The sequence below is a fragment of the Ruditapes philippinarum genome, unplaced genomic scaffold (genome assembly GCF_026571515.1).
Source record: "Ruditapes philippinarum isolate M1 unplaced genomic scaffold, ASM2657151v2 ctg8411_1_1_1_1, whole genome shotgun sequence".
Taxonomy (NCBI): domain Eukaryota; kingdom Metazoa; phylum Mollusca; class Bivalvia; order Venerida; family Veneridae; genus Ruditapes; species Ruditapes philippinarum.
Window position 1 is genome coordinate 2,871 of NW_026858869.1, and position 13,135 is coordinate 16,005.

Consider the following 13,135-nt stretch of genomic DNA (forward strand, 5'->3'; position numbering starts at 1 on the left):
ACTGAAAACCGTATATATACTGGTGTAATAAGTATTTATTGAATGAGCTACAACGTGCCGTGATTTAGCACAAGAAGCACACTGGCAGTAACAAAAGTTATCACGAGAACTCTAGGACATCTTAAGAGTTATTACAAGAACTCAACGCAATTTGAAAAATCGGGCATAAATTTGTTAGCCGGGGCTTCATGTTTGCAACACTTTCCATTATAACTAGGTAATTATGTATGACAAGGATGAAGATCACAAATGAACAAGTCAATATGTGCGGATTAGAAAATAATTTGAAATTTTACTCAAAACTACCAGAGTTTATGATGTGATGAAAAATTGACAATAAATTAGTTTTTGACACAAAATTCAAGATATAAGGCAAGCTAATCATTAAAGTTTAATTTAGCACATAAAACTCACTTTTATGAAAATGACCATTTTTGACGAGTGTTTCTGTAGTATAGACGAACTTCGTGACAGTTATCACAAGAACTCCTGACAAGTTATCATAAAAACTCCATCCTTCGTGTAACAGTTCCTCTTCGTGCTTTATCCTGCTGGAACTAAAATGAATTAGCCAGTATAGAGACATACCAGTCTGAATACGCTCTGCATTGCTGGCTGACTTCATTTTTAAATCCCTTTCTAAATACTTCTAGATTGAAAATGAATATTTGCAAAAACGGGTAGCTTGAAAAGTTCTTTTCAAAAACTCCGCCGGTTAAGGATTAGGCTTGCATATATATGTACACTTTTATCAGAATGTTAGCCACTTTCAACACATTTCTGCCATCATCGGCAGCCTCAAAAATACATTTCTACCTACAATAGCAGCATTTCCTCTTTGACTGGGCTAGTTTGGTCTAAAGAAAAGACACACTGGGTTAAAATTTGGCAAGCGTGACCCTAAATGATTATTGTTTTTGTGTATGAAACACAGTTCATGATCTCATTTCAAACTTGATCAATTTGAACAACAACAAATAGAATTGCTAATTTTACCCAGAACAAAGCATTTTATGAAAAGGGTCCAAAATACCGTTAAGTATCTGCAGTCAATGGACACCAATGAAATTGACCATATTTGCGTAATGTTAATATATCAACCAGTTTTATAATAAGTAAATTTTAGATTTCTGTCTCCACTTCAGCAATCGGACACCACTGATGCCGGTAATACTTGGTGGTTTAGATGTAGAGATATTAATTCTTTCTGGTACAGTCTTAATACCGTGTTCTCCTTTGTTCAATACCAGTCAAACAATGCAGTGCAGTAGAGAGATAGATAATATTGAATGAGTGCGAGTTCAATACTGAACGAGTCATGTCAGTGTTTAAGTAGTGTTCTGTTCTTCAGATGAGAGTCGTGTGGGAATTGTAGGTCGTCTTCGCTGTGTGAGTAGTGTTCTGTGTGTGTCAAGTATGTAAGTAGTGCAATGTGAGTCCGGTCAGTATGTGTATAGTGTCCTATGTGGCAGTCAGGTCAGTTGTTTGAGAATGCTCTTTGGGTCATTGTGAGTACCTTGTGTTTCAGGCCAGTGTGTGTAGTGTCCCGTTTGTCAGGATAGCGTGTGTAGTGTGTGATCTGTGGTTCAGGTCAGTTATGTGAGAGGTGGCCCTGTCAGTCATGATGACGGTGTGCGTAGTTTCATGTGTGTCAAGGAAGTGTGTGTTTAGTGTCCTGTTTTGTCAGGTAAGTGTGTGAACAGTTTCATGTGATTGAAGTCATGTCTTGAGACATGTTCGGTGTTTGAACAGAGTTCTGTGTGTCAAGCCAGTGTGTGTGTGTTTACTGCCTCGTTTGTGTGTGTGAGTAGTGTTCTGTGTAATCAGGTCAGTGTTTGAGAAGTGTCTTGTGTCAGGTAAGTGTGTGTGAAGTTTTCTGTGTGTCAAGTTAGTGTGTAAGTAGTGTGATGTGTGTCTGGTAAGTGTGTAGGTAGTTTTTTTGTGAGTTTAGTCAGTTCGTTTTAGTAGGTATGTGAGTAGTGACATGTGTGTCAGGTCAGTTTTGTGAGTAGTATGTTGTGTGTCAGGTCAGTGTGTTAGTAGAGTAGTGTCCTGTGTCTCAAGTTAGTGTGCGAGTAGTGTGTAAGTAGTCACCTGTGTATCCGGTCAGTGTGTGAGTAGTGCGCTCTTTGGCAGGTCAGTGTGTGATTAGTCTCCTGTGTGTCCGGTCAGAATGTGAGTAGTGTCATGTGTGTCCGGTTAGTGTGTGAGTCGTACCCTGTGTGTCCGGTCAGTTAGTGAGTTGTATCATGTGTGTTCGGTCAGTGTGTGTAGTCTCCTGTGTGTCAGGTCAAATAGTGAGTAGTATCATGTGTGTCCGGTCTGCGTGTGAGTAGTCTCCTGTGTGTCAGGTCAGTAAGTGAGTAGTCTCCTGTGTGTCCGGTCAGCGTGTGTAGACTCCTGTGTGTCCGGTCAGTAAGTGAGTAGTCTCCTGTTGTGTCCGGTCAGTTAGATGAGTAGTATCATGTGTTCCGTCAGCGTGTGTAGACTCCTCGTGTGTCCGCGTCAGTAAGTGAGTAGTATCATGTGTTCCGGTCAGTGTGTGTAGTCTCCTGTGTGTCGGTCAGTTAAGTGAGTAGTCTCCTGTTGCTGTCCGAGTCAATTAGTGAGTAGTATCATGTGTGTCCGGGTCAGTAAGTGAGTAGTCTCCTGGTGTGTGTGTCCGGTCAGCTAGTGAGTAGTATCATTTGTGTCCGGTCAGTAAGTGTGTGTAGTCTCCTGTGTGTCCGGTCAGTAATTGTAGTCTCCTGTGTTTCGGTCAGTTAGAAAAGTAGTATCATGTGTGTCCGGTCAAGTTTAGTTGAAGTATAGTATCATGTGTTTCCGGTAGCGTGTGTAGACTCCTGTGTGGTCCGTCAGTGTGTAAATGATAGTCTCCTGTGTATCCCGGTCAGTAAGTGAGTAGGTATCAATGTGTGTCCGGTCAGTTAGTGAGTAGTTATCATGTGTTTCCGGTCAGCGTGTGTAGTCTCATGTGTGTGCGGTCAGTAAGTGAGTAGATTATCATGTGTGTCCGGTCAGTTAGTGAGTAGTATTATGTGTGTCCGGTCAGTAAGTGAGATAGTATCATGTGTGTCCGGTCAGTAAGTGAGTAAGTATCATGTGTGTCCGGTCAGTAAGTGAGTAGTATCATTTTGTGTCCGGTCAGTAAGTGAGTAGTCTCATGTGTGTCCGGTCAGTAAGTGAGTAGTATGCATGTGTTTTCCGGTCAGTTAGTAGTATCATGTGTGTCCGAGTCAGTAAGTGAAGTAAAGTATCATGTGTTTCCGGTCAGCGTGTGTAGTGTCCTGTGTGTCCGGTCAGCGTATGCAGACACTCCTGTGTGTCCGGTCAGTTAGAGTGAGTGTATTATGTGTGTCTCGTCGAGTGTGTGACTAGTCTCCTGTGTGTCCGGTCAGTGTGTTAGAAGTCTCCTGTGGTGTCCGGTCAGTCGTGTTCCTGTGTGTCCGGTCTGTGGTGTGTAGGTGACCTGTGCTTGTGTCCCGGTCAGTTGTGTGTAGTGTACTGTGATTGTCCGGTCAGTGTATGAGTAGAGTCCTGTGTGTGTGTCCGCGTCAGTGTGTGAGTAGTTGTTACTGTGTGTCCGGTCAGTGTGGTGACTAGTCTCCTGTGTGTCGGTCAGTGTGTGAGTAGTCTTCTCTGTGTCCGGTTCAGTGTGTAAGTAGTCTCCTGTGTGTCGGTCAGTCGTGTCCTGTGTGTCCAGTCAGTGTGTGTAGTGGCCTGTGTTGTGTCCGGTCAGTGTGTGTAGTGTCTTGTGTGTCCGGTCAGTGTGTGACTAGTGTACTGTGTGTCCGGTCCAGTGTGTGACTAGTGTACTGTGTGTCCGGTCAGTGTGTTGAGTAGTCTCCTGTCTGTCCGGCGCAGTGTGTTAGTAGTCTTCTCTGTGTCCGGTCAGTAAGTGTGTAGTCTCCTGTGTATCCGGTCAGTAATTGTAGTCTCCTGTGTGTGTCCTGGTCAGTTTAGTGAGTAGTATCATGTGTGTCCGGTCAGTTAGTGAGTAGTATCATGTGTTTCCGGTCAGCGTGTGTAGACTCCTGTGTGTCCGGTCAGTGTGTGTGAGTCTCCTGTGTGTCCGGTCAGTTATGAGTAGTATCATTGTGTTTCCGGTCAGCGTGTGTAGTCTCATGTGTGTGCGGTCAGTAAGTGAGTAGTATCATGTGTGTCCGGTCAGTTAGTGAGTAGTATTATGTGTGTCCGGTCAGCTAGTGAGTAGTATCATTTGTGTCCGGTCAGTAAGTGTGTAGTCTCCTGTGTGTCCGGTCAGTAATTGTAGTCTCCTGTGTTTCCGGTCAGTTAGTGAGTAGTATCATGTGTGTCCGGTCAGTTAGTGAGTAGTATCATGTGTTTCCGGTCAGCGTGTGTAGACTCCTGTGTGTCCGGTCAGTGTGTGTAGTCTCCTGTGTATCCGGTCAGTAAGTGAGTAGTATCATGTGTGTCCGGTCAGTTAGTGAGTAGTATCATGTGTTTCCGGTCAGCGTGTGTAGTCTCATGTGTGTGGCGGTCAGTAAGTGAGTAGTATTCATGTGTTGTCCGGTCAGTTAGTGAGTAGTATTATGTGTGTCCGGGTCAGTAAGTGAGTAGTATCATGTGTGTCCGGTCAGTAAGTGAGTACGTATCATGTGTGTCCGGTCAGTAAGTGAGTAGTATCATTTGTGTGCGGGTCAGTAAGTGAGATAGTCTCATGTGTGTCGGTCAGTAAGTGAAGTAGTATCATGTGTTTCCGGTCAGTTAGTAGTATCATGTGTGTCCGGTCAGTAAGTGAGTAGTATCATGTGTTTCCGGTCAGCGTGTGTAGTGTCCTGTGTGTCCGGTCAGCGTATGCAGACTCCTGTGTGTCCGGTCAGTTAGTGAGTGTATTATGTGTGTCTTCGTCAGTGTGTGACTAGTCTCCTGTGTGTCCGGTCAGTGTGTTAGTAGTCTACTGTGTGTCCGGTCAGTCGTGTCCTGTGTGTCCGGTCTGTGTGTGTAGTGACCTTTGTGTGTCCGGTCAGTGTGTGTAGTTACTGTGTGTCCGGTCAGTGTATGAGTAGAGTCCTGTGTGTCCGGTCAGTGTGTGAGTAGTGTACTGTGTGTCCGGGTCAGTGTGTGACTAGTCTCCTGTGTGTCCGGTCAGTGTGTGCAGTAGTCTTCTCTATTGTCCGGTCAGTGTGGTAATGTAGTCTCCCTGTTGTGTCCGGTCGTCGTGTCCTGTGTGTCCAGTCAGTGTGTGTAGTGGCCTGTGTGTCCGGTCAGTGTGTGTAGTGTCTTGTGTGTCCGGTCAGTGTGTGACTAGTGTACTGTGTGTCCGGTCAGTGTGTGACTAGTGTACTGTGTGTCCGGTCAGTGTGTGAGTAGTCTCCTGTCTGTCCGGGCAGTGTGTTAGTAGTCTTCTCTGTGTCCGGTCAGTAAGTGTGTAGTCTCCTGTGTATCCGGTCAGTAATTGCTAGTTCTCCTGTGTGTCCGGTCAGTTAGTGAGTAGTATCATGTGTGTCCGGTCAGTTTAGTGAGTAGTATCATGGTTTTTTCCAGGTCAGCGTGTGTAGACTCCTGTGTGTCCGGTCAGTGTGTGTAGTCTCCTGTGTGTCCGGTCAGTAGTGAGTAGTAGTTCATGTGTTTCCGGTCAGCGTGTGTAGTCTCATGTGTGTGCGGTCAGTAAGTGAGTAGTATCATGTGTGTCCGGTCAGTTAGTGAGTAGTATTATGTGTGTCCGGTCAGTAAGTGAGTAGTATCATGTGTGTCCGGTCGAGAGTAATGATAGTATCATGCTGTATCCGGTCAGTAAGTGAGTAGTATCATTTGTGTCCGATCAGTAAGTGAGTAGTCTCATGTGTGTCCGGTCAGTAAGTGAGCTATATCATGTGTTCCGGTCAGTTAGTAGTATTATGTGTGTCCGCGTCAGTAAGTGAGTAGTATCAATGTGTTTCCGGTCAGCGTGTGTAGTGTCCTGTGTGTCCGGTCAGCGTATGCAGACTCCTGTGTGTCCGGTCAGTTAGTGAGTGTATTATGTGTGTCTCGTCAGTGTGTGACTAGTCTCCTGTGTGTCCGGTCAGTGTGTTAGTAGTCTCCTGTGTGTCCGGTCAGTCGTGTCCTGTGTGTCCGGTCTGTGTGTGTAGTGACCTGTGTGTCCGGTCAGTGTGTGACTAGTCTTTTGTGTGTCCGGTCAGTGTGTGACTAGTCTTCTTTGTGTCCGGTCCGTGTGTGACTAGTCTCCTGTGTGTCCGGTCAGTGTGTGAGTAGTCTACTGTGTGTCCGGTCAGTGTGTGAGTAGTCTCCTGTGTGTCCGGTCAGTGTGTGAGTAGTCTCCTGTGTGTCCGGTCAGTGTGTGAGTAGTCTCCTGTGTGTCCGGTCAGTGTGTCACTAGTCTTTTGTGTGTCCGGTCAATGTGTGACTAGTCTTCTTTGTGTCCATTCCGTGTGTTGACTAGTCTTTTGTGTCCGGTCAGTGTGTGTAGTAGTCTACTGTGTGTCCGGTCAGTGTGTGTGAGTAGTCTACTGTGTGTCCGGTCAGTGTGTGAGTAGTCTCCTGTGTGTCCGGTCAGTGTGTGACTAGTCTCCTGTGTGTCCGGTCAGTGTGTGAGTAGTCTTCTGTGTGTCCGGTCAGTGTGTGAGTAGTCTCCTGTGTGTCCGGTCAGTGTGTGAGTAGTCTTCTGTGTGTCCGGTCAGTGTGTGACTAGTCTTTGTGTGTCCGGTCAGTGTATGTGACTAGTCTTCTTGTGTGTACCGCGTCAGTGTGTGAGTAGTCTTTTGTGTGTGTCCGGTCAGTGTGTGAGTAGTCTACTGTGTGTCCGGTCATTGTGTTAGTAGTCTACTCTGTGTCCGGTCAGTGTGTGACTAGTCTTCTGTGTGTCCGGTCAGTGTGTGAGTAGTCTTCCGTGTGTCCGGTCAGTGTGTTAGTAGTCTTCTCTGTGTGCGGTCAGTGTGTGACTAGGCTCCTGTGTGTCCGGTCAGTGTGTGACTAGTGTCCTGTGTGTCCAGTCAGTGTGTGACTAGTCTCCTGTGTGTCCGGTCAGTGTGTGAGTAGTCTTCTCTGTGTCCGGTCAGTGTGTGACTAGTCTCCTGTGTCTCCGGTCAGTGTGTAAATAGTCAGTTGTATTAGTAGAGTAGCGGGGGATCGAACTCGCAACTCCTAAGATTTGTAGTCAGACAGTGTAACCACTACACCACAGCGCACGCTCTGATTTATAACTAATTTAGAAGTGCTTATTATCACATTAATGACCAAGAAAAGGAGTTATTCAATTCAATTTTCACACCTAAATTTTTAATATTGCGGTAAGGTGTAAATTATGTGGCAATGACTAACATAGGTATCATTGCTCGAGGGATTATGATAAAGGACTTTACATAAACGAACAGTAAAAGGTAAATCAGTAAGGCTGTTGACTAGCAATAAAAGAAAACATACCAGAAAAAGCCATGTTTCTTTAAATAGAAGCGAAGTTCTAAGATTGACAAGAAGTAAGCTGAATGCTAATGATAACTGATGGTTTGAGACAAGTTTATTGAATAAGGTTTCACTAGTTAAAAATATGTTTGTGGTGAAAATAAAAAGTTTGAGCAGCATACCTCCAGGCTTATGCTAATTTTCATGAACATTTTAAAAATGTAATGTAAATTAAAGGTAAAATATATTCAAGTGTACAAAGAAAGTAATTTACATATTACAAACAATACTTTTAATTACCAAATAAATGTCAAAATAATTATGAAAAAAATCCTTACTTCGTTAGACATGCAAAATAGTTTTATTTTTATTTAAAATCTTAGTAAATCTTATTTAAAGTTTTTTCTATAATTAACATTTTTTCTCCCATATAGTACAAGCATGTAATAAGTATTTTTTTCAGCATTCAGTATTTACAGTCAGACCACCCAAACTAAAGACCACTCTACAAAATAAATGCCACCCTTAAACAACACTTCAATGCTTAAACAGAATAGAGAATCCTTTTGATAAAGAACACCTGTCTTCATATGACATGTTGTGCGGCATTGGTCATAGGTTTGACTTTAATTTTATCTAAAGTTTATATTCTTAAATACTTTTATTCATGAAGCTTTAATCTGTTCAGATTACTTTACATATTTTTGCGAAGATGAAACTAAAATGTAATCAAATATATGGCCATTTTCTGTCCAGACTAGACCTTAAGCGATTGATCAGAAATGGAAACAATATATTGTGAATTTTATTTAACATATAAGCATATATAAACTTTTCAAACTCAACCATAGCGGCTTCTATAAACTCAAGTTTGCGTTCTCTTGCTGCCATACGAATAACCCCAATGTAAAAATAATAAAATCGTGAACGAGGAGCAGAAAACCAATGAAAAATGTCTCACAGATTTGCGAATTATTTAAAAGCTTTTTTCACGTAACATTATAATTATTTATGTTGAATAGTTTCATTCTTTTCCGTTGTTAAATCGACAACAAAGAAAAACAAAGGAAATTGTGATTCCTCACTGAATGAAATCTGTGCTCATAAGCGATGAGCGTCAATTTGATAGTATATTCGAATATTCAACTACCTACTATGCATTTTAAACACAAAATAAAGGTGGGAACCTAGTTTGTTTATTCGTGCGAATCCCCAACAGTTCGAATTACCAGCTACCTTCTGGTAGGTAGTAGAGGATTCGCGCGAATAACCAACTGACACCTCTGGCATGATCTTACATTGATTTAAAGGGATACTCAGGCAAATCAATGACAAAAATATTAAAATGATCTTATGTACTCAAATCAAGCTAAAACAACATTTTCTTAAAATCCCAGCATGAATTTCTGTATAAATTCTATATATTTTGGGTTTGAAGCATAAAAATATCTATATATGTTGAACGAAATTTAGACGCCGACAGAATCGCCGAGTAGTTTAAAAACAAGTTATGTTACTTGAACAAACCCTGGAAGTTACAATAACAGATATTGTGGATATTGTATGATTAAAACAAGTGTAAACAATTCATTCTACATGTTCATTAACGTTTACAGAGTTCACTGTGACAACTACGCTCTAACCTGACCCACACGGGTCAAGTTAGGAAACCGACATTTTATTCATTATAAGAAGACAATTTTTGCTCCTGTGACTGCTTGGTGGATTTATTTTGAGGACATTTACAGAATAATTAATGAAAAATTTTTAACGAAGAAATGAAATTTTGCCTGTGTCTCCCTTTAATATTTGTAGAACCTTGCAGGGTTTTTTCAAAATGCACTACGAAAGATGCAAAATTGTGGCGTTTTTGCACAATTTCAAGCATATATTTGGAAGTATTGTCAGAATATTAAAACATAGCGAAATAATTGTTCGGTGATGAAGATTTATATCAGCTTTCAAAGCGCTCTGTTGTTGAACAAAGCAACAGGCAAATTTAATTTGTCCAGTGAAAGACGGAAAATTTGTTTCACTGAGCACTGTGAAAAATAAATTTCGACGAAAAATGAAAATAAGCATTTTATTTCATCCATTTTCTTCAACATTTTATTTATAAGTATATAATAAGCGTCACTATCTCATGTCTTTATATCATCATCATCATCATTATTATTATTATTATTATATTATTATTATTATTATTATTATTATTATTATTATTATTATTATTATACGAGTGTTGATCAATATATTCGTAGTAACACAATGGTCATATGATTTTGACATGATAAAGAAATGAAAATACTTCATTCTTTTCTTTCCAATTTATTTGACGTGACTGTTTTAAGATAGTTCAGGTACAAATATGTTTTGGATATAAATTTACTCTGATAGTTATATGTTACAAATTAAACATTTCTATGTCTTTATTATTTTCAGATATTTTTTAATAAAAAAACGAACTTTAATTTCGGTTATTTGCTAATTCCTTGCGACCGCGCCTCTCTCCCTTTGCAGCATTCATACGTTGTGTATTTTGCAATGAAATAACTAACAACAAACATGTACTAATAGATCGTGGTTTCGGACATCATTTGATAAAGCCCAGATTTAGCTAGTAAAGTAGCTTAAAATTACATCACCGAATGATCTAATTAAGCCATAACTAACTATCAGGTACTTACACCGAATGAAAATGTTTTAATCTGCTTTAGAGATGTACTAACAGTTTATGTGAAAATTTGTTATCTTTTTCATTATCATTCACAATATTAATATGTGGATCATTCCGTTTTAATGTGGAAATAAAAAAGGTTTGTGATTTGATTTTTTTTTTTTTAAATTTATTTTCTTTTATACTTTGTACATGAATTTATACATATCAGCAGAACAAAATCTTGAAACGTAAAAGTACATGCATTTTTTTTTATTATTATTATTTCTGTTTTTAACAGAAATTATCAATATCGTGTAAAAATAAATAATAAAGAATTAATGGTTTTTTTTCCTCAGTAATAGGGTAGACAGCATGTTGAAAATGATAAAGCCTGTAATTATTGCAAAAAAATGATATTGTTAAATACCATAAACCAGTAATATAAGTTTAAATTTAAATCATCAGAAAATGTGAAAAATTAAAGAAAACGTGAAACAGACTGTAAAACATTGCTCTTAAAGAATACTAAATCGGCCACTGAAAATCTTTATTTCCTGCTATTATTTCTATAATAATCATTTGGTATTAGGCAATTTGTTGATCTGTTATTTTTAGTGATTTTTAATTGTTTAATTAATTCTTACCTTTATTATTGAATAGCAGATATTAATTTTGAATAACTTGATAATGTAGCATAATTTCATGACATACGTAAGTCAGCATGAAGAGCTGAAGATTGCTGTGTCTTTAATGTAACAACTTCAACTTTTTCTTTATTTTCAGAAAAGTCCATTTTGACCGGGAAAAAACAGAACCACAGACAAGAGAGAGCAAAAGTGCAAGGAGCATGCTAAATAGATATATTGTGTTCCCATGGTGTCTGGGATATCATATTTTCTGCTTTAAACTCAAAGGAAAACGGAAACAAAATCGTGAAATGATCAGTGGTTTGTCTGTTTTGACGGATAACTTAGTGGCAGGTTGACACCGTATTTAGAACATCTCATTCTACTGATATGTAAAATCATATGAAAAAACAAGTGAAGAAAAAACAAAACATGTGATCTTATAAACTGTATGGATATTGAGTTCAATAAAATTATTAACACGTCAGAAACAAGTAAAAGGACGACAACTTCTTTAGGAAAAATTTATAGGAACGGAATTACATGAGATGATCATAACATATCAGTAACAAATTAATTGTAGACAAGCGTGTGAGTTCAAATATATACACGCCAGTTACAAACATAGAAAGAAGGCAACTGTGTGAGATTGGTTATAAAAACGCAATATTTTGTACTTGATAAACTTTACATTCTAATGTATAAAAGATAGAATCATCCCAGACTAAAACTGTGGACAATGGAAATCATCCGACGAAAAATAACAAGATCATCACGACCTTTAATCTTGTGTTTAATAATACTCCTGTTTGCTCTATACACTTTGAAAACAGTTACTAACATGTATTCGGATAAGGTAGTCATTGATGCCTCGTACAAATCAAACCCTGTTACCACAAAACCAGTTAACATTAAGTATAAGAAAACTTTGGAAAAGGTCCTTCAGCGAGGTGACAACCGTCGCCGTCTTCTTGTAAATCAGACATGTAGCTGTAAGACTGAGTCTTATAATTGGACAAATGTAAGTAAAATTGCTTCATTAACTAGTCAATCGAGCCCAAACAGAAGTAAAATACTGTGCATGAAGAAACGATTTCCAAAAGCACTCTTAGTTGGAATGACAAAAGGTGGGACGACAGCTTTGATGAGTTTTATCAACGAACATCCGACAATAGTCGCGCGCACAGTACGACCGTTTGACACGAGATATTTCAATCATTATTACGATGACAAGTCATATGACTGGTATAAAAATTTGATGCCTTGCAGTTATGCTCATCAAATCACTGTGTCCAGATGTACCGAATATTTCTTCACATCCAGCGTTCCCGAGAGAGTCCGAGCGTTCGACCCGTCAATGAAACTGATTGTCATTGTGAGAGAGCCTGTTGCAAGAGCACTGTCGCAATATGTTATGTGGAAATACCAGGCTGAGTATAGGATTGGAAATTTCTCTTTTGAAGATGCGATAACTGCTGGGCCAAATAAAGACATAGACCCAACGTCTCGACTTATTGTGGTTTCAAATTACCAAAGGCACATGCAAATCTGGTTAAAATATTTCAATTTGTCGCAATTTCTAATTTTAGATAGTTTAACTTTTGTTACCAATCCTGTAAAGGAATTAAACAAGTTAGAAGATTTTTTAGGAGTAGACCGGTTTTTTACTGAAAACAACTTTGTTTATAATGCCAAAAGACAAAAATACTGTGTTCTATCGAGAGATGGCGTCGCGAAATGCCAGCATAAAAAGAAAGGAATGCCTCATCCACCTTTAAAAAAAGACTTGAAAATTAAACTTGAAAACTTCTTTAAACCTCGAAATAACATGTTTTTCAAGATGATAAACAAAAGTTATGATTGGGGTTATTAGATGTCTATGTTTTAACTGCATGTGTGATTAAATTTTGATATTTGTTTAAATATACCTTTTTTGTCTTGCCAGATGTTGAAAAAAAGTATAAAATTACAAAGGGTGTCCGATAAATATCCGCAAAAATTTCATTTCTTAAATCTATTTATATGCTTATCTGAATGCAATATTAAACACTTATACTTTGATGTATTATATTGATAATCCGGCAGATAAAAAAAATAAAGTACACATATACATGTATAGTTACACTTTTGCATTATTTACAGTTACTATGGCAATGTAGGACAACCCCGTAGGTGCTCTTTGATAAATGTTTGCATGGTGTTAACGATAATATCTAAACTACATCGTACCGGAATTCTAATGAAACCGCCCTGTAAGAGCGTTGGACTGAATCGGGCGACTGTGCAGTTCCCTTTCGTTCTGATTGATCATAAAATCCTTTCTACGGCCATTTGCAAACTGTACCTCTGCTCTGACATTTACAAAAGTTAGCAGTTCCAGCATGACAATCATTTCCAGGTATATGTTCATCTTTAAAAATCATTCGTGAGAATGACGAGCTGACTTTCGTTTTTGAAGGGGACGTTTCTGTTTCGTCGAAAGTAATTA

The 13,135-nt window shown here is 39.2% G+C and overlaps 1 protein-coding gene across 1 annotated transcript; it reads left to right on the forward strand.

The window, feature by feature from the left end:
- The first annotated feature begins 11,488 nt into the window (after positions 1–11,488).
- Positions 11,489–12,520, forward strand: LOC132754536 (heparan sulfate glucosamine 3-O-sulfotransferase 6-like). The gene has a single exon (XM_060745177.1). It carries the CDS (start codon positions 11,489–11,491, stop codon positions 12,518–12,520), a length of 1,032 nt encoding a protein of 343 aa, XP_060601160.1.
- Positions 12,521–13,135: the final 615 nt, after the last annotated feature.

Excerpts from the sequence above, each read along its gene's own strand:
- LOC132754536 (XM_060745177.1), top strand. The coding sequence starts at position 11,489 with ATGTATTCGGATAAGGTAGTCATTGATGCCTCGTACAAATCAAACCCT.